Raw genomic sequence first — 23,217 nt, 5'->3', positions numbered from 1 at the left:
GTTTTATACGTTTCTCTGCTAATGAATTTCCCTTACTACAAACAACCAACTGCAAAGAACGACATTCCAAAACTGTAGGCTTTTTGTCTTAAGTAGAAAGCGAGATTATCCTTCAAGACCAAAAAGGAACGAATGAAATGGCTGACATACATAACGCAAAAAAGAAAAGAATAAACATTGAAATGTGAAGCTTTGTTTTCCTATGAAACACATCCAAGGTACATTTTATATTAACAGTACGCATGTTATCCTTGTTGTTCGATCGATCTATCATTCATTCTTCGTGTGCTTAATGCAATGCTCGTAAATAATAATATGTATGTATTGTATAGAAGTGGGGAATGTAAACATTCCTGCTCGCAGATAATTAAGAATTGGAATTTAAATGGGAAAAATAAAACGCAACATTTGTAGTTGATCAACGGCATTGCTACGCGACCGACAATCCCACTAGCATGTTACCGTTAATGCTTCAAGACAAAAAAAGATGCCAAATGCTGCCCATATGAAAAGCTGGAAAATGAACTCTCTCCATACCAAGTATCGACTATTTGCGTCTGTACGATAATAGATTAAAAAAACGAAGATAATTGATTGTACCGACAAACAAACAATCCCTCCCTTTTTTGATTCCGCATCTACCACGGACGTTCCGTAGTCACCGGATGTTCTATCGGATTTCATTTACTCGTACACTATTCTTATGGTGGCGCGTTAACTCTCATTGCAATTATTGTACAAAAAATCCAACATTTCCCTGCCGTTGGCGACGATACCATTTTCAGTGCCTGTGTGTTATGCTAAACCTTTTACGATATTTGAATTGTAACCACTGCTGCTGCACGTGTACGCATATAATTGCCTTGCTGGATGTACGTTTTTCCTTCGTTAACAGCAACTAAACATCAAACAAGATAACACTATTTCGCTCTCGATTTTCGGCTTCACACAATGCTGTGTAAAATTGTTCTGCAGCACTGTCCAGTTGCCGTTTCTCGTTTTAATCATCCTAAAATAGAGAACAGTAAAAACAAATTTTAGAGGATCATTACAAGCTTTTCACTGAACTCTCACACGAAACAAACACAATGCTCAACTGTGTCAATATTGTTTGATGCCACATGCTTCTTACCATTTCATTGGCCGTAGAGTTAGGCTGTGGAGTGATCTTAAGAGATGCGTTTATGTCCCGACGGAACTGCAACAAGTTTTGTGTGAATCTGGAAAGAGATTATTAGTGTGAGCTAAGGGTAAATGTGACTGACAACTCAAAGTGGATAAAGCTTAACACGTTGGCCGCTTGCACATTCACACGTCAAGACATTTCCACTACGCTACGGTCAATATTTCTACTTGGGATTATATTCATAGCCTTCGGTGCCGGACGAGGCATTGGCGGAACGTTCACTGTCGATGAAAACGTGGAAATCAATATATTTAACAATAAAACGTACTTATCTCGGTTCTGGATGAGCAGGTTGCGCTCGATACCATCCATCAGCATTTCAAAAAGACGTGCCATATTCTGTTGCTTCGCCACAGGTTGTGATTGAATGACCGTTTCACGAATTCGGCTGAAAAGTTTAAATGCAGATGAAGAAATAACATTAAAATTGCTTCTTCTTAATTAAAAACCCAATAACATTTTGATGCTATGCCTTTTTTTTGTCACACCATACTTACCGAAAACAATCCTCGTATAGTAGTATTAGCACTAGCAAAGGCCGGGACATGGACCAATGATGTTTACAGTCTTCAAACATTACTATGTTCATCATGGTCGAGAGCAAACCCTGCAGGATTTCAGGATGTAGTTCCATTACTTTTAGAAACATGTTGTTTTCCGGTGGTACTGCCTGGCGATGCTTCTTGTTCGGGAATGTTGAAACTGGTATAAAAAAAAGTCAATTAATTAAATAGAGAATTTTAGATTAATGCAAGAATATTCATATATTTGTAGTATGCAGACAAATAGTGCAATATCAATGAGCAGGTGACGCCTTTTGTTTGTATATCAATATAAATCGGCCCTCCCCAACAAGGTTCCATGGTGTAATGGTTAGCACTTTGGACTCTGAATCCAACGATCCGAGTTCAAATCTCGGTGGAACCTAACCGGGTCAATCTTTTTTTCTTTTTTTTACCTTTTGCGTCTGTTTCTTCAACATTTTTGCAGGGCTAAAAGAGCCCTTACACACACGTACGTTGCCTCCATCTCTTCTCAATCATGTTTTTTTTTTGCATGGTAAAATGTATTGCCAACAAATTTCAACTATAATTTCTCTGACTAAAACAATCCAAATTTTGGAAAAGTAAATGAGTGGATCAATAAATAATGGAAATAAAAAATGCATGGCCAATGTGTAAGTAATGAAATAAGTCTTTAAAGAATAAAAATAATTAATATGTGTAGTATCTGTTATTACCACACTAACATGTGCACATGTGCCTCTGTTGGAAACTCGTGAGTGCCCAACAGTCTGTCAGGTCACAATGCTAGAGAAGAGAGTGAGAGGGAAGATAAAAACGATAAATTAGGAGATAAGGAGGAGGATTGGTCCGCTCCTAGCCTGGGAGTTGAAATTCGACAATCGGTACATGTGGACTAATTTTTTTATTTAACCTCATGAGGTAGGAGGAACCCAGTAAATGAGGTGTTTTCTCTAAAAAATCCACCGCGTTTTTCAACAGCCCCCTTTGTTCTTATTCACTTAAAGTTAATCGGAATTAACCAAAATTTTGTTCAATTAGTAGTAAATTTAGGTCGAAAAAGTCACGTTTCATGACATCATCAATATTTTATATCCAATGCGATATTTACGACGTTTTTTTAATATTTACTTGTTTGTTTTAGATAATATAGAAGATTTCTTGAACTTTTCTCTACATTTTCATCGTTTTGCAGAAGGAAGAAAAAGACGCGAAATAAAAACTGATAATTTTTTGTAGTACATCACCAAAACGAAGTTATTGTTTACGAAGTTAACGAAATTACTACAATTTCTACATTAACAAGGTTGCGAAAAACCAAAACAGGTACTTACCATTCAGTTGCAGCTGCTTGAAAATGTATGTTACAATATGATCCAAGGTTTGGCAACAGCATGAACAAACTACGGATTCTGTAAAAAAGAACAATTTTCCCATGCAGATAATGTATCGTTTTATAAAGCGCATTGCTTTCTACAACCTACCTAGTGCATTCAATCCTTGGGATATACTCTCTAGAATGTACAAAAACAAGGGCGGTTCTAACGTTGACAGGTATGAGATGTGATCCTGGGCTAAGCACTGTATGAGTGTGTAGTACGATAGCGACAACTTCGGATAAACCTGTAGGGAAAGTGTACGTTTTTAGTTTCGCACTCAAAATACTCCCTGGCCATAATGCTTACCAGTATATCATCATGCGGGATGGTCAATATCAGCTTAGCGGTCATGTTAAGAACGTTATCTAGCGCGTTGTCTCCGTACAACTTAAAGACGCCAAAATTGACGTAGTTTCCGCTGAGAATTTGTTTCAGCATTTGAAAGCACACCGAAATACCTTTCAGCTTCATTGGGTACATCTGCTCCTTGGGAACATTGAGCGACAGCATACTTTCACCTGTGGAGTGGAGCATGAAATAGAGGCAACGAGTCATGAAATGCAATGGAGGGAATAAGCGTCTCCTTACCATAGCAACAGATCAGTTTGGACGTTTCTCTGAACAGCAGAATGCCGTTTGGACTAGAGACATCAAACAGCAATCGCTGCGATCGGTTGTAGACTAGCTCTGTGAACAACTTCAGCACTGGTGTTGTAACCGTAGGATCGTGGGCCCACATTTGTACGGCACGGATTAAAATAGGCGAATAGTCAGGATAGCTAAAAAACAGATCACAGAAGTCATGTAATACACAGTTGCCCCTTGAAGAATCAAGGATCTAGATACGATTACACTTACATCCAATCAAACAGCATCATGTACGGCATCTTTGCATTAAACGCTAACGCCAATCCTCGAAGATCTCGTGATAGTCCAATCAGCTCTTTCTTCGCTTCCTCGCTTGGAAAATTCATCATGATTATATTTTCGATCGTTTTCGTCAGCGGCATCATGAATGTGTTGAAGCGCTCAACATCTTCACCGAGATCCATCATCAACAAACGACCAAGGCATGTGTAGAACATACTGCGACATCGCGTGGCTGCTACTGTACCGGAACCTAGGAATGAAAAGTGCTCGCGCTGGAAAACAAAAGGTACACACATATTAAAGTGTATTTTTCTTTTTGCATGATTAACATTCGGAACCACAACGCTTACCGTACGATTGTTTAGCATGAACTGAATTTCATCTAATTTAATGAGCTTTCGTACGGAAGAGCAAATTAATGTTAGATCGTTCAGCAAAGCAAGCGTTTTCCGCAGCACCATTTCGGAATTGCCTAAGTATTTGAGGTTTGTGATGCTGAAACGATTAGAAAGAGCAAACAATTAATCATAATAGCGAAAAGTTACCACAGTGAGATGCGTTGCGTAGCTTCAGCTTACATTTTACGGCTAGTGACCGTGAGCATAGTCATGTCGTCATCGCTCACTCCCAGAATCTCGGACAAGCGGGGAAACATTTTTAGCTTCTGCATATGCTCTGTGATGTAGATTTTGCGTACATGCGCTAGGAAGTACATGAAGGCTAGTTCCAGCTTTTCGCATCCACACTGGGGCAACCGTGAATCGGTTAGCGTCATCAGTTGCAACACTCGTATAATGATGTCACACTCCAGCACATCATGATCGTCGAACGAAGGTGTCGCGATTCGGCCTCCGATCGATGCTCCGATGATGTACACCAACCAGGTCAGCTGTCCCTCGCAAATTTGCAGATCAATATGATTTGCTGTAGATGGGCTGGACAGTATCTCCTGGTAGCGATTGGCCGTTTGATCGAAAAGTTGCACTAGCAGTGCACACGTTTTATCGTACTCGCAACGACCAATCGTAGCAAATTGCTCCAGCTGCTGCTGCACCATGTCCGTGTCATCCACGGGATCTTCGAGCCCTTCTCGTACAATCACAGGAACGGCGTCCAGCTTAGACGTGATGAAAGCTTTCGTCACTTCCGGGGTGTAAGTTTCCAAGTAATGCGGCTCCGGCGATTTTACGTACGGAAGGGAGGCAATCAATCGTTGCCACAGTGACAATAAGTAATGAATACTATTCGGTGCTGACTGCCACATTTGCAACGATTGTACGGTAAACTTTGCTATCAACTGAATTGCTTCTGGATAGTTTTCCACTATGACCAGCTCACTGAGCTGGTAGTTGGATTTTAAGCGAGCCAACAATCGGCAAAATTCGTGGTAGTTGTCGGGATCGCTCAGCCCGTGTGACGTTTTAAGGATGTCAGTGGCTCCTTTCACTAGCTTGGTGAGAAATTTGATGCGCTCCGAGTTGCTGAAAATCGAGCGTCGAATCGAAGTGATCTGTGCCAGGCAGGACAGTGCCAGGCTGGACAAACGCGTTGGCAGCATGTGATACAGATCGAAGAATAGTTTCAGGGAGTCAGACTCCGAGTCCAAAAATGCTGGCCGCCAGTTGGTCGGAATTTGCACGGTAGCTATATCATCCGACGACTCATCGGCCGTGGCGCCGACGAAATCGTAGCTCAAGCAGTTGCGGGCTAGCTCCAGCAGATGCGTGAACAAGCCTTGCTGGGCTTCATCGAGACAGTTTAAGTTCTTGCAAACGCTATCCTTTGCCTGGCTGAGCAACGTGCATGCTAGGATGAAGATTTCGTACAGCATCTTATCGCGATACAGGCTGGTGATGCGCAAATGCTTGGGAAAGGTGAGATTGCATGCCGATTCCGATTGTTGGTTCATCTCCACCGTAAGTTGGGACAGAATTTGTACTCCAATCACGCAGTGGTCCACCGATCCGCCCAGGAACTCCTTCACATCTTGCAGGATGTTTTGGAATACGTACTCCTGCTCATACATATCGATCCAGCACAGCTTGGTGATCTTGACCAGCAGCGATATTAAGGCCTGAATTACGAACGGTTGCAGATTCGGCCGGGTGGCTAAATAGTTCAGCACGTAGTTCCGTATGTCGACCCGTTGCTGCATCCGCAGCACCTGTATGTTCTTCGTCACCAGCTTTGTCAGGATGGTGGTGGCAAACAGCTGCGAGAAGCTCGAGTTGGCTCGATCCAACAACGTTTGGCATTTGGACAGAGCTTCAGGATCATCCTGGAAATGGTACAATGCCTTTTCGGCCTCCACTCGCAACTGGGCGTCCTGGGATTCGTAGAACTGCTTGCACAATATCTCAAGCAGCTCTGGCTCCTGTAAAAAAAAAAAGTTCTTGCTCGTAAATAGCTCTTTTCTTACATACACTGCGTTTGCCAACTTACCATTGTAATCAAATTTAGATGCTTTCGGTACGTACGGGCACAAGATTATCAGTCGCTGGGTTTTGATTGGTTGTCAAATTATTGCTTGTCCTGGTAGAATGTAATAAACAAGTTGCGGTCAAAATCGAAACTTTTTTGTTTGTTAAATGCACATCAACTAGAACATTTATCTTGAAACCGCCGATATTGGATTGTCACAATATAACCCCAATTGCGCTATATGGAAAGCAACACAAACACGCTTTACGACACACATACAAATCTCTCCGCTGGGAAATTTCCGAAACCTAGCTTGAAGTCCTCTCAATCAAGCAAGTCGTCGACGGTATGTGTGTGTATGCGTCAGACTGCATGTTTTTCCGAACACGCGTCTTCTGATGCTAGTTTCTATCAATGAAAACAACTCTGACGATCTTTTGCAAATAATGCATCCAATGTGCTGCAGCAAGATGTAAGAAAACGTAGAAGGAAAGCAACACCGATTTAAGCTGTTCAAAACGAATTGGCCATCATAATGTACTGACAAACTATTCTGTTTGTTTGATTTCAGTTTGCCAATTTTCCTACCACCGGCGTAAAAAAGTGGATATACGAATCGAAGGTTCGCCATCAACACCGCCATCGACGATGACAGAGGACCATGTAATGACAATTCACATTACCGGCAGATAAAGAGGCTAGTTCTGCTACAGAGACTCCTTATGCAGAAAAGAAAACATCAATAGTCATTCGCCAATTGCTAAACAATATTTCTGGCTTTGAGGTAGCAATGTTTTGTTACCAACTTTCCCAAACATTGGTACTACAGTCGGCTTTGCCGTTCCAGATAAGCACAGCGCTACGTTCTTTTGTGTCCTGTTTTTTCGTGTAAAGACGGAATTTGATGTTTCCCAATTCACGTACACTTTATAGCGTCACTTCATCGAACTATGGCCCTAGTCGAACCGGGTTAAGAATTCGCCCTTCACTCGTACGGCGCACGAAGATGCTGGGAGATTTTAACTTCGCCAATTGCTTGTTTTTCCGCAGTGTGTGGTAAATGTTTTACTCCTCCTATCGCCGCAATAGCTTGTGCATTCAGGCAAATTTTTGGAGCGAACCAAGGTGTGGACAAAAGAACAAGTTGTCAAAAAGTGATTTTCGGTGCCGCCATCATGCATGCTGCTGCACCGTACGTCACGCCTCTTTTCTAAATTATCCTAAATGTATTGTTTTCTGGGCATTCAAAGGAGAACCGCAAACAGCTCATCAATTAAAACAACGGTCTTTTTTTCTAGCGATGAAATGGTTTGTTCCATTCGTGACATGCAATGTTTTTATTATGTTTATTCGTGATTAACAAAATGTGGAGCACTTCTCACCTATACGCACCTTGCATGTGTTATACGAAATGTCAGGTGTGTGTGACCGTCAGAGCGCCACTGTGTATGCCAGAAATAGTCAATCCGAATTTTATATGTGCCGTTATTGTTTTCAATTTTAATTGTTTTTGTTTTATCTTTCTGTTCAGTACATTAAAATATTGAAAGGATGCATGTGTGTTGATGTTTATTTATTTTTTATTCATTCAAAACAAACGCAAAAAGCGATTGGTGGGCTGTCTATCTTCAATTACAGTATGTGCTTGTAAATTTCCCCATTTACTTACGCGTTTCTTTTATAAGATAAATGAGAAGGCATGAATCAAAATACAAGTCGTAACATCACATTAATATCGTACAGGTAGTACAAGATCCGGTGCAAGTATTGCATGGTTGTGAAATAACGTGCGAAAGACGGTTGACCGCTCCTACTACCACAAACTCAACAGAAGCAGCTGCGCTCAACACTTTCAACGAACGCTCTTTATTGAAGACTTAGTTTCTAAACATTCCGGATGTTGACCCTTTTCATTCGATTATTGATAATGATTAGCATTCTCAGATTGAGATGCTACCTTTTTCGCATTTCACTCTTGTTCCATCTTTTCTAGCCACAACACCTTTTTCCGTTTAAAGGTAGTTCAAACTGTGAATGGAAAATGAGACTACAGGTGTTGATTCTACTAACTGTGGTGTTGGCCAACGGTCTAGTGTCGAGTGTCGACCGTCACGGTCAGGATCCGTTCAACGACGACTTTTTGCGTAGGGTGCTCGCCCGGGCTCGTACCTGGAAACCGGACACAAACTTTCAATCAAACGTGCACTTTCATGCCTTCCGGTCGCTGAAGGGCATCGGAGAAAGCAGAACAGGCTTCAAGGTGCCGATCAGACGGTACGAGTATGTCTACGATGTCGATATTCCGGAATCGTTCGACGCACGAAACCATTGGCCCAACTGCGAATCGCTGCGTGCCATCCGCAATCAAGGCACTTGTGGATCGTGCTGGGCCGTAGCAGCAGCCAGTGTCATGTCCGACCGTGTCTGCATCCATTCCAACGGAACTATCAACGTGGCGCTGGCCGCAGAGGACCTCATGGGCTGTTGTGTGGACTGCGGCAACGGATGCAATGGAGGCTTCCTGGACGGAACTAGCTTCCAGTACTGGGTGGATGCAGGGCTGGTGAGCGGCGGTGCTTACAATTCCACGGACGGTTGCAAACCATATCCGTTCAAGCCGTGCGAATACCCATTCAACGACTGCCATGTGGAGATTTCGCCCAAGTGCACACACCACTGCCGAGATGGCGTCGATCGGCACTATTCAAAGGACAAGCTATTCGGCAAGGTGGCATACAGTGTGCCTCGAGACGAGCGTGCTATACGGTACGAAATAATGACCAATGGGCCAGTGGAGGCGGGTTTCGATGTATATGAGGATGTGCTGTTGTACAAGTCCGGAGTGTATCGCCATGTGTATGGTGAACAGATAGGAAAGCATGCGGTGCGCATAATCGGTTGGGGCAGGGATGGTGGAATCCCGTACTGGTTGATAGCGAACTCGTACGGTGACGATTGGGGCGACCATGGTTACTTTAAGTTCGTTCGCGGTTCCAACCACCTGGGAATTGAGTCGAAGATCATTACTGGATTGCCCTTGATTTAGTCCAGCGGTTTCCATAAGACGACCGGTGCTCAAATGCGATCCTAGAGAATGAATGATTTTTTTTTGTTTCAATATTGGAAAACTGTTCTAACTTGTCGTATGTTTGTTATATTCTGTTCCAACCAACGTTAACCCATTAGTCTTACAGCTGATTTAAATGAGCGTTTGTTCTTACTTGCAATGCGATCTTAACTTCGATTGCCATCAATCATTAAAGAGCAACAGGAAGCATCGAAAACAACTCAATAAATGCAGAACAAAATTTCTTTCTCTTCAAATTTAAAAATCCCATTTTCTAAAACCATAAAGGCGTACGTAATTTTACAAAAAGAAATGATGAATTTTATTTTTGGGATGTAAAAGAAAGAAACATTTTGTGGATTGTATTACAACAGTCTCTTGTACCTAACACGCTGTTTTGCGCTGTGTTTGCTTGTTTACCTCGTTTAAGCCGGAATGTACTTAACCCCTTTCCTTCGATGCGCATTGCAGCCAATCGATTACAGCTTCGGTAAACCAGCCGAGATGGAGCTTTCGATACCGAGATGGTCTTCACCGCGAAGGATCTTGAAGAATCCATTATCGCCCCAGTCGCTGTTCCAGGAGTTAGCAATCAACCAATACTTGGTGCCATTTTCAACGCCCCAGCCGAGAATTCGAATCGCATGACCGCCGAGCATTTTGCCCGTCACATGCTGATAAACCCCCTCCTTGTAGTGCAGCAAATCTTCATAAACGGTAAACGCACCTTCTACCGGTCCGTTCGTCATGATTTCCTTCTGGATCTGTGCTTCGTGGCGAGCGATCGAGTAGGAGGAAGCACCGAAGCGTTTATCCTTCTGGTAAGGCACGTTGTAGCTTTCCTGGCATTTCTTTACACACTTTGGCGTCTTGCCACCTTCGCCCTCACACGAAGGGCGCGTTCCGTTGACATGATGTTCGCACGGCGCAATGGCGTAAGGCTGACAGCCCAAGTTGGAACCGAACGGGCCTCCACTGACCAGACCCTTCCGGACCCAATAGCTCCAGGCAGCGCCAGGGAATCCTCCGTTACAACCAAAGCCGCAGGTGTGGCAGCACGAAACGAGATCTTCGGCCGAAAAACGGAAATGGATCTTGCCTCCGGAGGCAACGCACACCCGATCGGACATGGCCTCCACAGCACCGAATGCCCAGCAAGAGCCACACGAGCCCTGATCGCGAATTTCCCGGATCGTCGGACAGTTGGGCCACTGTTCGCGAGAGTCAAAGTTCTCCGGTAGTTCGTCACCATCGGACAGATCGTGCAGGATTTCAGGCTCGCGGAATTTGTCCGCATCGGGATGAACGCCCATCAGCCCTCGGATGTAGGTAAGCGACGTGTCGGGGTGAAAGTTTTGACCAGCACGCCATGTTGTAGCTTTGGTATTGATTTCTTCGATGAACTTGGAAGAGAGTGGGTACTTCTTACTACCACCAGTGGCCGCATTCGTGCCGACAGCGGCAAGCGCTATGAGCACCAGATGGAACAGCATTTTCCTATAAAGAACCAGGAACAGGAAAAATAATGATTTTTAACAATCGTTAAGTAAATCTGAAAACGCACAGACGGTAAATGTGATATGATGAAATCAAATGTTCATGAAGCCGCTTTTATTCATTTGATGAATCAGCAAACATCAACAAAGCAACCTTTAAGAACGAACGGAGATAGTCCAAAGTAGGCGGTAAAAGAGATAAGAATGCAATTATTTTAACTCCCCAGCACTACCGTGAAATTGTAAAATAACTCCCAACCTTGCTATCAGTAGTTCATAACAGAATAACAACTGGATTCCCTTCGCCTGTTCCTTCTTTGTTTGTGTCGCAACGTAGTACAGCGAGAACAACCTACTTACTGTTGCTACGCAATTCGTTTTTTTGTTTGCTTTACTCTTTTAGCGTATTGAGTTCCATGCTAATTCAAGCGATATTAAGCAAGAATAAATTACCAAATGGCGTAAATTGTTAAATCCCAGCAAAATGGTGTCTATTCTGTTCAACTGTTGTACGCATTCTTATACTCATTTTGTGAATCATTGATAATGATTATCAATTACCGCACCATTTGAGGGGATATATAACAGGCCTGATATTTGTTTTATTATTGACAAAAATGCACTATCAAAAGTTGTAAAAAACGCACCAAACTTACCTAAAATGCCTTGTAATTTTCTATTACTGTTTTTCTTGCCAGAAGTATGCAGAATGATTGATTTGAGCTAATTCATGGAGTGAAAGATGATGTTCCCATTTAACAAAATGACGTTACGGGTAACAAAAGAAAGCACACCCAATAATACATTGTGCGGATGTCATCAATGCATTGCTTAAATGACGGTTAACTGACGCTCAATGCCGTTAGAAAATGCAGGGTTTCATTACAGAGTTTTCCAAGTCAGTTTTGAATGTAATTTGTTAAGCATTGTTATTCACCGCATCCTAGATGTTTTTCAACAGCTGTCAAATGGTTTATTTGTTTCAAAATGTAATTTTAGTTTCAACACACAACAAATAACTGTCAAACTCAATCCAGCTTGAGACGTGTTGAAAATCATGCTGTACAAATCAAAAATCATTATGTTCGAAATGTGGATTTCAGATCGATGTGGAACAATATTTTGCATGCGGCGAATAACAATGTGTACCTATTAAGCAAACCAGCGATGCTATGGAGCTTTTATTTTTTCTATGGATATTTGACGTTTTTTTAAGGCAAATTTATTTTTGATTTTAGTGCATTTAAACCAGTTTTTTTTTGTAGCATATTTAATCTAATTTGATATTTCTTTAATTAGATTGACCCTACTACGCATATCACCAGACATTGTACTATGGCGTAATATTTACAGTTTTTTAAACGTGGTTACTTGGATCAGAGATACGGAAGAAGTAGGCCCAAGCGCCACAGATTAAGCTTAAACGACTGGAAAATTGAATATCCATAGAAAAAAAATGAAAGCTCCACAGCTTCATTGGTTTGAACAATAGATGGCGTATTACAACTCATCATTATATTGCTATCCTTTTCTTGCAATGTGTTTCGACAAGTTTCAATTTATCATGACCTATGTAGCCTTCTAACTTTCTGAGCAAAAATCTATGTGAATGGTCGTGTGGTCAGATACACGGGTATCAACACCAACGACCATTACTCAAATCTCACTTGCTTCAGTGCTGGTGGTTTCCATTGGAGTTTAGTATTTAAACAATCGTATCGCCGTTCTAGTTCTAGCGAAGCATAACTTCAATGCGAAACCATACAACAGTACAGAGGAAATGAGAAAGCTCTCCTCCAAGCGAGGAAGCTCAACTGGTTGGGTATCCCACAAACAGATAGCGCCACCAGCTTTTTTGCTATATTTAGAATGCATGAGTCGTTTGCCTTCTGCTAAACGAAGTCTTTCTATATTCCGTTTAGGTAGAGTGCTTGAGTCGTTTAGAAGCCGTTTAGTGGTCGTTTAGAGGATTTGTGGCACTTGGGGGGTAACTATACTTGTTTTCGGCAGGGTAACTAAAAACGTGAAATCATGCAAAAACGCGTTGAAAATTGTCTCGACACATATTTTTTAAACATAGATATGCTTATTTGTTATTCATATACGAAGTTTCACATAGTTTCCTTGCATATTTTTTTATATCATACAAAATGTACAGAGTTCAAATTAGTTCGGCAGATTTGCTGTCAGTCAATAGAGATCGGCAGGTTTCGTTATTAAGAGAACCAGAGCAGTAAAATAATGAACGTGAGGTTTTTATGAAAGATTCTATGGGTGCAGAATTTATTGTGGCTCGCTTGAAATTTTAAAATTACGAAAAACAAATAATTATTCACTTTAAATGCTGCCGAAAATAGGTACACGGACTTTTTTTGATTTTGCTGAATATTCATTTAAAACTTGATCAGAACACTATAATGCGTATGTCGACACATAAAACATTTCTTGTATCAAATATTTAAAAAATCACGATAAATAATCTAATAACATGAGAAAAAATAATAATTTTTGAGCTTGCCAGAGCCGTACTCTATAGCCGTCAGATTGTCTCTTTTCTTCAATGCCAACTTTGTTTGTTAAGTTACATCAAAGAGACTGTAAAAACTACTAGTTCAATGACCAAATTGGGCAACATAAAATTAATATTTAAGTACTTTTCAACAACAATCTTTGTCTACCTATTGGCATTAATTAAAACATTTACCGGCCCGTGTTCGCGTTGCCGAAAATAGGAACACAGCCTGCTGAAAATATGACCAACCTGCCGAAAATAGGAACAAACACAGTGTTTGAATTTTAACGAATATCTTCAAAAAAAATACATTTAAATCGGCAAATAAAAAATAGCACATCATAATACGATAGTTTATCGTTCAAAATTACGTCACTTTCATGAAAAATAATAAAAATGTTCGTGTACGAGCAGTTTTTGTGAAACTGCTGCACTAACCTGCTCAATACTAGTACAGTTACCCTAGTGTGTTTAGTTTTCTGCTGGTATCTCTACAATAGCTGGCAGAGTTCATCAAGAAAAAAATGTCATCATTGTGGACGCATGGTACATTAAATAACAACACAGACAATGATTACTGTTCTTCATAAGGTATCAGAGGACAATGATTACAGTGCTGGAAATGAGCTCTTTTATTTCTAACTACAACATCAAGTTGTATTGACTTTTTTCTGATGCCTTCAACATTAAGAAACAAAAAAAAACGCCTCAAAATTACGATCCAGTTGCACCGATCTCGTGCAAACTTTGTCCCTAATTCAAGACTAGGAAATGTACTTAAGGACAAACAATAATTTCCTTTTGCCGCATCGATGGTTAGCCCTTACCCTCTTCTTAACACTAAATGCCCAGCCGGTTTGACTATTCTGTAAACACTACAAATAAAGCTAGCAGCAGCCACTTAGTTCATGGGCAATATCGAAATGCGTATTGATTTGTTGACAATAGATTCGCTACGCTATAGCCCGGATTGGTACTCTAGAAATGTCATCCTATGTTCACCTCATCAATAAATTGTTATTAAATTCAATATTTTAAGAAGAAGCTGTTAGAACTGCAGTGCTGTCGGCAGGCGCACTGGATCGTGCTGTGGATTTTTTCATTGCTCTGGCGCGAATATTTTGCATGGTATTGATGGTAATTTTTTCCGCTAAGCGTGGTGAAACAAAACTTAATGCATTGATAGATAGCTCAAGGAGGGCATGCGGAAAGTATCCTGTGGTTTTGCGCGTATGTCCAAGCGTGCTGATCGCACTGTTTGCGAACACTTTTGGTGAGCAAGCCATCCAGGAGCTCTTACGAATTTTTGACATGTTGGTTGCTACAGGTCCTGGCAGAACTGATTGCACCACAATGTTGTGTTTTGCGTATTCTGATGCGAGATCTTCAGAAAACTTGTCCATGAACGCCTTGGACGCGGCGTACACGGTCAGCAGCGGGGCCGGAATGACGGCAGAAAGCGACGAAATGTTGATCACAACACCCGCATGTCGTTTCACCATGCCGGGCATCACTAGCTGGCACATACGCGTCACTGACAGAATGTTGCAGCTGAGTAGATTGTTAATGAGCTTCTCATAGTCCGGCAATCCTAACAGGTATTCTGGGTTTGAATAGCTCATGCCTACATTATTAACCAACACGCCGATCTCCATATTTTCAATTTGGCGCTGGATTTGTTCGTAAATTTCAGCTCCCTTTGTGAAGTCAGCGGCAATTACCATGGTGCGCACCTTGAACTCCGTTTCTAGAAATGTAGCAAAGAAGTTTGTTTACTGCTTGCAGCCTTAAATTAAAACAATTACAACATACTCACCAATTTCTTTGGCAACATCCTCAAGTTTAGAAAGTGTCCGACTGACGAGTATAATATTGAGTCCTTTTCTGGCAAGCTGAAAATAAAAACAAGCCTTTTTATTCTAACCGTTATGAAGACATTGTTACTAATTGCATGGAAAATTGAAATATGTTCAAGTTTCTGCTTGTTAATTTTACTAAAATTACTATCTTCACCACAAAAGGATAAGCTTTCTCCAAAGACACACTGTGAAACTAACCAAAGAAAATAGACGCATTTCAATAGATAGTTGAAGAATGGTAGGGGTCTAGGTCTACAGGTTAAGCAACGATCATGGGAAGTGAAATTGTTTGCTCTTTCGATGTTTTTTTTCCATCCGGCTTCACCTGAATTCACCTCTCGTCTGTGTGTTTATACATCAAACTTAAGATTGATAGAAAAAACACCTCACTCAGCCGAGCATAGTCAATCGATTTTACGGCGGGTTTGAATATCTTCAGATCTAGCCACTGCAACGAAGCCGATGCAAAAAAAAGAAACTATCCAATAAAAAGAAAACTCATTTGTGCAACCTCATTGTTGACCGGACAAGCCAATGCTGTGAAGCACATACCTATAAAAAAGGAAGGAATTTCTCTTATGCATCCATTAGAGGAAGAATATAGTGCTTAGATTATGCAGATAACGGAACCGACGCTGAACACTGTACTGTTTAAATGTGTCACGCCAAAAGAGTTTGTCAGATTCGTTTACTATTATGTTCGTACCTAACTCAAAAACCTCAAAAAATGGTATCATTGAACGAGCAAAACCCTATGACTATTACACACACGTATGCATTTTTATAGGTGTATGTTTGGCTGTAAGTTGATTTGCTTTCTGCTTTGACGCACTTATGTCCCTTACAACCACAACCGTCTACTAATATTCCCAATTGTATAAAAATCAACCGTTGGTTACACATCAAGCGCATTAAAGTTGACCACTCAGCACTTTTTTTTAAATGTTTTCTGTTTCGAGCGTTTCTACTGCTTACACTTTCGTATCCACACTAACGTCTTGTGCGTGCAAATGATAGGATGATCGATCTACGCTCACACGACGATCGTGTTCGTGCGCACTTGACTTTTACCAGTCAACCTTGATGGACGCAACTGCATTTCATTCCGCGTTCCTCATCACGCGGAAGGGCAAATGCAATTTTGCCCCACAACTTACCGCTTGAGCGTATGCCTTTCCTATACCATCAGTTGCACCGGTGATTACTGCAACGAAAGAACGGAAGAAAGATATTGTATTAGCACAGTAGAGAAGACAAACTAATGCCGGATCCTTGCTTCATGCGCAATTCAAGCGCAATCTTCGAACCTAAACCAATCTACATACATCTTTTTTTGTTATGCAGGGCGTAATCTCGCACCCACGATTTGAGGTCACGAGCAGTGCTCGTACAGCACTATACTGCTTATTAAATGCACTGATCATAAGACACCGACACCTGTACGTTAGCATTGCGATGGAGGTCGATTCTACTACACAGCACAGATTAACAGCGATTGCCCTGCTCACCCATTAGTGAACTATTGCCTTTTTTATTTGTGTTTTTTTTACATTAAAAAAGGGCTATCTATCTTACTAGGTGGGTTATTGAATCTTACCCTCCTGCAAGTGAAGGCGATTGTATATCAGATTGGCTCATTTCAATGTCAACTAGTTGCCTCCCACTGTTAAGGGTCAGCATTATCGTTGTGCAAGGAAGGGTAAGAGAGTGCTATCGATGCAGACAAATGATTCCTAGTTGATATAATGATAATGATCTATCTGTGATGTAGTGTTGTTCAGCCTAGATGTCTTTCGATCTCCGAACGATCTAAAAATCGGAACGATCGCTTGAAGAGGTTTATGTCTAGCAAACGAAAACCGAATTGTTCATGTATTGTATCATAGAAATGGCTTCTTACATCAATATTCCCTGGGATCTTATTATATCTAGACTAGAGTTCCACTTCACTCTGTTGGTTGATATACATTCTGAACAGAATTTTTAACACTTGCTTTGAACGATCACTCGACAACGATTTATCATTATCATCCATCCCAGCCTAGCATAACACCGTCACAAGAATCATGTGCGTGTGTTTTGTTGATTTTTCAAATTTCAAACTTTTCTTCCCATGCTTAGGCTGGGATAATGGTTAGCAGTGTGATGGGAAAGAAAAAAAAACAATTGACGCAATTACTAGTGTACTATTACTCAGAACGTTAGCTTTTTGCTCCTTAAAATACATGATTCTTGAACACCGCTTCCCTGTTTGTCGACAGTCACAGTTTAGTTCCGTAAGTCAGTTTCAATACAAATCACACAGGAATACCATGATAAGCAATTTTAAAGAATGATAGAGTGTGATTGTTTATAGAAGGCCCTTTTTGTAGCCATATTGCGGAGGAGTTAGAGAGAAAAAACAGAGAGAGAATATGCGTCAAACATTTCAAGCATCGTTCCAACAAACTAAAAACAGTCGTATGCTATATTGGCAGTTGAACGGGCAGATCTTTGGTTTCTGCTGTGGTGTGGCACAAACACCAGACCCATTTGGAATCCACCAAATAAGTGCCTCAACAACACAGTCTTGGAGAAAACCGGTTTTATTGGTAGGAATTTCCAAAAAAAAGTTAACTTTCTTTTCCTATAAAAAAAAGCCTTTTTCGTGCCTCAAACGCCGTGGCTGACGAATGTTGAAAAAAAGAAATAGACTACGATCATCATCAAAAGTTATTCATCGCTCTTATTACTTGTGTGGTTGTAAGATATTTTATAACCGGTCGTTTTTTTTGCTTCCGAATTTAATCAGTTTCGCTTTCGTGGTTCCTAGCCACTTGGGTGTGTTCACCGGAAAACATGATGGTGAAAATGCCTAAATAGCGATTTGAGATTATGAGACCGAGCAGGTTGCAGCATATTAGTTAAGTTTTAATACGCTCCAAAACTATCGCAGCGCATAATTATTATACAAATTTTATTCATCAGAAAGTATTGAGATATTATAATACGGATTAGCTCATCGTTGACCTTCGCTTTCAATAATGCAGAATTCAGCAAACTGTCTGCATTTTTCTTGTTCTTCGATATATCGTTCGAGACTGGTCTGGGGTAGGATGTTTTTGAAATTGCTAAAATACAAATTAACGTGAATTTACAGTAAAACTGACACGCGAGAAGTCCATTAATATTTAATTAGAATTTGGGGAATGTGGCGAATTGCTGCTTGCACACGACCAAAGATGTATGATTATTTCACGATTTAGTATGCTTTAATAAAAAAAAAATCAACGTATACATTCAGAATTAACGTAGTCACGTGGTATCAACAGAACGTAATAACTAATCGAAACGCTATAGTTTTATGTCCTCGATGAGACCGGTTTCATTCAAAACGAAAAAACCTACACTGATTTGCGAATATGTATATTCCAATTTGGCACTGCTAATATTCCGGCATGGAACAAGGGAAAACGAATATGGAATATCGTATCACAAATATATTCACAAGAGAGACAAGTTTTTGTCTTACGATGACGGCAAGATATAAAGATACTTGAACAAGGAAGCACAAATACTGGATCGGACGGAAGAAACCAGTTTCAACCATTAATGCCAATCAATTAACGGATATGTTCAAAGGACAAACTACAGGGAACAGAACGCGACAATTCACAGCATAAAAGGTACAGTCTGGCAATTCGGAACAAAATATACTCACGAGCCCATTCGCCGGTCTTTTTTAGATTGATGCGGCAACCAAAGACCTTTGGTCCGATAAGGTTTTGATAAATCCAGGGGAAAACTTTGCGTAACAAAAACAGCGACACTAGCACCGCACTCGTGCTACCGAGAACGCTCGACGTGGTGACCATTTTCGGCGATGGATTAAGGAGGTAATGCTCGGTAGGGTCGAAAGGGTTGTTTTGTTAATTGCACACTCCAAAGAAAACCGTATGTAAATTGAAATGTGAAGTGACCGAACTGGCTAATTCACACACGCGCTACTGGGATGCACGGGAATATTCCACGTTTCACCGAGAACACACCACACATACACAAAAGCACGGTATCGGACGCGCACCAGACTGACCCGCTACGGAACCCGTCTAGCGTGAGGGGTGAACGACGAATAATCTTTCCTGGTCGCGGCAGGCCCTGAATCGACGAGCTGCATACGCGCAATATCTGTGTGTGTGAGTGTGTGTGTTTTGAGTGAGTGTGTGAGGAAGCGATTGTGCGAATAGCCGTCGTTGCCGTCGATTCACACTTTCTGACTCTGGTGGGCGAGGTGTGCAAATAGGGTTCGTATTCTATTGATAAGCGCGTCGTCAGCAATGAACTGGCCTCGGAGAATGAAGTTGAACAATTTTTCGGGATTTGGAAGAAGACTCGTTTTTTTCCTCCTCAAAGTTACCGTAACCTTATCGATCCGGTTTCCAGCGACAAACTAAACTTTCTTCGCGTTTGGGTGCCTGTGTCAACTCCGTTTTCTTTCGGCGCTTTGTTTTCGTTCGCTTTCACCCTATTGTGTTTCGCTTTTGTGACCACAGCACAGCATAAAAGAGAAGCGAGAAAGTGTAAAAAAAATATGATTGATGTTGGTTCCACGCTACGTAATGGTAGTAATTTCACGCTAAAAGTTGGCTGCCGATGAACAAAACAAGAACGGAAGGAAAGTGAAAGCCGAGACCCAAGTAACATTATTGAATGAGAATGATTAGGCAGCCGACTGTCAAGTTCTAGTTTGTTGATATTTTGAAAAGGAAATGTCAAACTAAAAGAAAAAAAATGCATCGCAAAACATTTGCCGGGTGAAAGTTGATAAAAATCTTCGATATCTTAAAACAATTGATGTTCAATTAATTCAACAATTTTTGTAATTTAAACCTAAATCTAAACTAAATGAATGGCAAATATCATGTATGATACTATGTTGGTGAATTTGTCCTGAGTCAATGCTGCGTTGCATTTGTCCTCAACACATTCACTTCGTTCGTTGCACTTTTGACATTACCAAACATGGGGACAAATTTACTGTTTAATTTTATTCTGTAACTACTGCACTGAAAATTGTACCAATTTCGAATTAAATGGAAATAGTTGTTGATCTAAAAGAAAGAAAGAAAAAAAAACGCACACACACACACTCGATGAGTTCCTTTCCGTGAGTGCTTTTGATGTAGTTTTACTGGTTTTCATTGAACTTGATCTACTGACCTTGAAGGAATGGAGCGCGCAATGCTTCGCGCATGCATGTAGCGAATCAGGTGAGAAGAACGCGAAAACGCAACGAAACAGAACCGAGCAAAGTTGAATGATCTCAAAGAAGATTACTTTCGCTTTCAGCAGAGTTTGTAGTACAATTAATCTTTATTATGTCTAAGAGACATTGGACCCTACAGTACTGTAATACATTCCGTGCCAGTGTTTTTTTTTACTTACACAATAAACGAATAGCTTGGTAATTTGAGAATCTATTGATCATGCAATTTGTAAAAAAATAAATTAAAATAAATTAAATGGCGCTAGTACCATGGGAATTTTAAGTGTTTATTTACATAAAAAAATGGTGATATAAGTGTACACCAATTAAAGATAATCATTTTTTTAAACATTCGATACAGGGGTTTTCTACACACTATGACTATGACATTAATACCTTTCTATTGATTTTTGATAATTCTTGTTTATACATTAGAATATTTATTAGTTTGGAAATTTATGCAATAAAAATAAAATATAATTCGATGAAGGTGTTGTTGCATGCATAATAACACTAAAATGGCATGCACTTAACACTTCCAAAACATTAGACCATTTTTTAATCTTCTGCAACTGACAGCGAAAAAATTAACTGATCCCAATATCGCAGAGCTTCCACAAATGAGTGAAAGAAATTATCTATTTTAAACGAATAGGGTAACTATGCCAGTTTTTGGTGGTTTGACCCAAGACATATTTTTAAAATAACAAAACCATCGTTTTTTACATATACAAAGTTTCACAGCATGTTATTGCATATTATTGAATATCTCACAAATAAAAATGAAATTTTGTATTTTCGTCTCGTATGCTCGCATTACGCTATAACTACAAGAATTTTTAGTACGAAATTTAGCACATAGCATGTTTATTTTACTTGGTATGATTTCGTGTACTTCTTTTATCTCTACACCCTCTTCTTCTCTTTCTCATTTTTTACTGTTTTTTTCCGGTCTCATAGTACAGTCGTCAACTCGTACGACTTAACAACATGCCCGTCATGGGTTCGATCCCCAAATAGACCGTGCCGCCATACGTAGGATTGACTATCCTGCTATGGGGGGAAATCAATTAGTCACTGAAAGCCAAAGCCTACTAGTGGTACAGGCAGGCCTTGACCGACAACGGTTGTTGAGCCAAAGAAGAAGAAGAAGAATTGTGTTTAAATATTTGTTTCAATAACGTAACCGACCGATAAAGTTTGTAGAAGAGTCGTTATAGTGCTACAATATGTCCATTTCTCACTGCCAAAATAATAGTTAGGGGAAAAGGTTGCTTAATTTCTCTTTTTTCTTTGTTGACCTATTTGTAGTTCAACATGCCTTATTTCCTCTTTGTTTGTCAATTTTTCAACCCCGGCCTCCAGTAACTGTACCTCGAACTTTTGTACAATGAAATGTTATTCTGCTTATTATTTTCGCAAAAACTCTTCCTGATAAGGGCTTACAGATATCATATCATTAACGGGCTAGGCTATCTGTGCCTCTATTAGGAGTAGAAATTTTGTTGTGTATCCGGGCTTTTCTTTTAGTAGCTGTATACTAATTATTCGGCGTTTCAATATTGATGCGTATTTATCTTTCTTTATTTGCATCCCATACATAATTTTAAATATTGACAATAGTTAACACTTTGTTTTAAATTAATTATTTAATCAATGTGTAAGAAACTGGGAGTATCATGTGGAACTGATTTTTTTTACTGAAAATAGGTGTGCAAAATTTAAATTTGATTAAACATAAATTGTATATAAATAATTTGAATTAAAGGGGCGAGCTCGTGGTACATTCGGCAACTCGTACAACTGAACATGCCCGTCGTGAGTTAAAAGTGCCGATAAGATTATTGAAACGGAAAGTTGTCAAAAAAAAAAAAAAACACTCTAAACTCTCGCTTTGTTTGCCAAAAGAAACTGCAACGTAAAACGTAGGAAGTATTGAAATGTTTTTTATAATTATTCCTACGTATGTTGTATTGTTATTCTTTACATATTTTCGGCGATGGTATGGAATGTAGCGCTTGTTTCTCTACTTTATGTGCATTTTGTTAATGCTTTACTTTTTACAGTAAATCATTACAACAAATCCATACCGAATATAATTACATGCAATTCGTGTTGTTTGAAATTATTCAATTGCAGTTCACCCTCTGTAATCCGCACTTGATTGAGTGATAATTACTTATGATACTTAAAAAATCTCGTAAGCCTTTACAGGCTGGCATGATCCCGTAGGTCCTTACAATAGAAGAAGAAGAAAATATATTATTTGTCATACGCAAATTGGACTGTATTTGGAGTTATATGTACTAATGTGAAGCAATTAATTGCAAAAAATTAATCAAATTGAAAGGTTTTTTTTCGTGATATTTAAAATGAATAATACAGGTGTCCCCCGAGATACGACTGTATTTGGGACCGAAAAAATGGCCCAAAGCAAGGCGTAAGTCGAAATAGTCGTATGTCGAATATCTGTCAATGTTAAGCTTAAAACCGAAGTTGAAGAGGCGAAATCTATGATATCGTGATTTTTATTTGAAATAATGTTTGATAATGCATTAATTTTACACCGAAAGTCATTTACGCGATATAACCCAAATGACAATCCAGCCTGCTCTCACTATGGCGAGCTCAATGACAGCTGCTTCAACCCATACTGAG

General features: G+C 40.1%; 4 protein-coding genes and 1 non-coding gene across 7 annotated transcripts in view; 2 read left to right on the top strand and 3 right to left on the bottom strand.

Moving 5' to 3' along the window:
- Nucleotides 1-171: 171 nt before the first annotated feature.
- LOC120951097 (ran-binding protein 16) lies at nt 172-7,528 on the bottom strand. The gene is made up of 13 exons (XM_040369627.2): nt 7,305-7,528; nt 6,402-6,491; nt 4,538-6,333; nt 4,310-4,454; nt 3,948-4,231; nt 3,678-3,868; nt 3,396-3,607; nt 3,195-3,333; nt 3,045-3,122; nt 1,684-1,888; nt 1,455-1,574; nt 1,133-1,220; nt 172-1,009 (listed from the first exon to the last, which is right to left on the bottom strand). Exons 2-13 carry the CDS (start codon nt 6,402-6,404, stop codon nt 1,001-1,003), a joined length of 3,270 nt encoding a protein of 1,089 aa, XP_040225561.2. The 5' UTR covers nt 6,405-6,491; nt 7,305-7,528; the 3' UTR covers nt 172-1,000.
- Trnaq-cug (transfer RNA glutamine (anticodon CUG)) lies at nt 2,042-2,113 on the top strand. Its single transcript has one exon. It is a non-coding gene; the product is annotated as a tRNA-Gln (tRNA).
- A 478-nt stretch (nt 7,529-8,006) lies between the features above and the next one.
- LOC120951100 (cathepsin B-like) lies at nt 8,007-9,760 on the top strand. The gene has a single exon (XM_040369630.2). The coding sequence runs from the start codon at nt 8,422-8,424 to the stop codon at nt 9,424-9,426; it is 1,005 nt and encodes a 334-aa protein (XP_040225564.2). The 5' UTR covers nt 8,007-8,421; the 3' UTR covers nt 9,427-9,760.
- LOC120951099 (cathepsin B) overlaps nt 9,743-23,217 on the bottom strand; it is a 46,593-nt gene continuing 33,118 nt past the window's right edge. Inside the window, exons 1-2 of one of the 3 annotated variants that reach the window (XM_040369629.2) lie at nt 11,600-11,723; nt 9,743-10,944 (exon numbers count right to left, since the gene is read on the bottom strand). In XM_040369629.2, the coding sequence (XP_040225563.2) occupies nt 9,927-10,940 (1,014 nt within the window). In that variant the 5' untranslated portion in view covers nt 10,941-10,944; nt 11,600-11,723 and the 3' untranslated portion in view covers nt 9,743-9,926. Of the gene's footprint in view, nt 10,945-11,202; nt 11,327-11,599; nt 11,724-23,217 lie in introns of those variants that run through there. The other 2 variants (XM_049605151.1, XM_049605150.1) reach the window with 2 other exon arrangements.
- LOC120949459 (very-long-chain 3-oxoacyl-CoA reductase) lies at nt 14,030-19,990 on the bottom strand. Its single transcript, XM_040366772.2, has 4 exons — nt 19,015-19,990; nt 16,472-16,518; nt 15,272-15,347; nt 14,030-15,202 (listed from the first exon to the last, which is right to left on the bottom strand). Exons 1-4 carry the CDS (start codon nt 19,166-19,168, stop codon nt 14,490-14,492), a joined length of 990 nt encoding a protein of 329 aa, XP_040222706.2. The 5' UTR covers nt 19,169-19,990; the 3' UTR covers nt 14,030-14,489.

This window comes from Anopheles coluzzii, chromosome 2, assembly GCF_943734685.1.
Source record: "Anopheles coluzzii chromosome 2, AcolN3, whole genome shotgun sequence".
Lineage (NCBI taxonomy): Eukaryota > Metazoa > Arthropoda > Insecta > Diptera > Culicidae > Anopheles > Anopheles coluzzii.
This window is presented reverse-complemented; position numbering and strand designations above follow the sequence as displayed.

Excerpts from the sequence above, each read along its gene's own strand:
- LOC120951100 (XM_040369630.2), top strand. The coding sequence starts at position 8,422 with ATGAGACTACAGGTGTTGATTCTACTAACTGTGGTGTTGGCCAACGGT.
- LOC120949459 (XM_040366772.2), bottom strand. The coding sequence starts at position 19,168 with ATGGTCACCACGTCGAGCGTTCTCGGTAGCACGAGTGCGGTGCTAGTG. Across the intron at positions 16,519-19,014 it reads AAAGACCGGCGAATGGGCTC|TAATCACCGGTGCAACTGAT; the intron begins GTGAGTATATTT and ends CTTTCGTTGCAG. Across the intron at positions 15,348-16,471 it reads GAAAGGCATACGCTCAAGCG|CTTGCCAGAAAAGGACTCAA; the intron begins GTAAGTTGTGGG and ends TTTTATTTTCAG.
- LOC120951097 (XM_040369627.2), bottom strand. Across the intron at positions 4,455-4,537 it reads ACGGTCACTAGCCGTAAAAT|CATCACAAACCTCAAATACT; the intron begins GTAAGCTGAAGC and ends TAATCGTTTCAG. Across the intron at positions 1,889-3,044 it reads CAAGCAGCTGCAACTGAATG|TTTCAACATTCCCGAACAAG; the intron begins GTAAGTACCTGT and ends TTTTTATACCAG.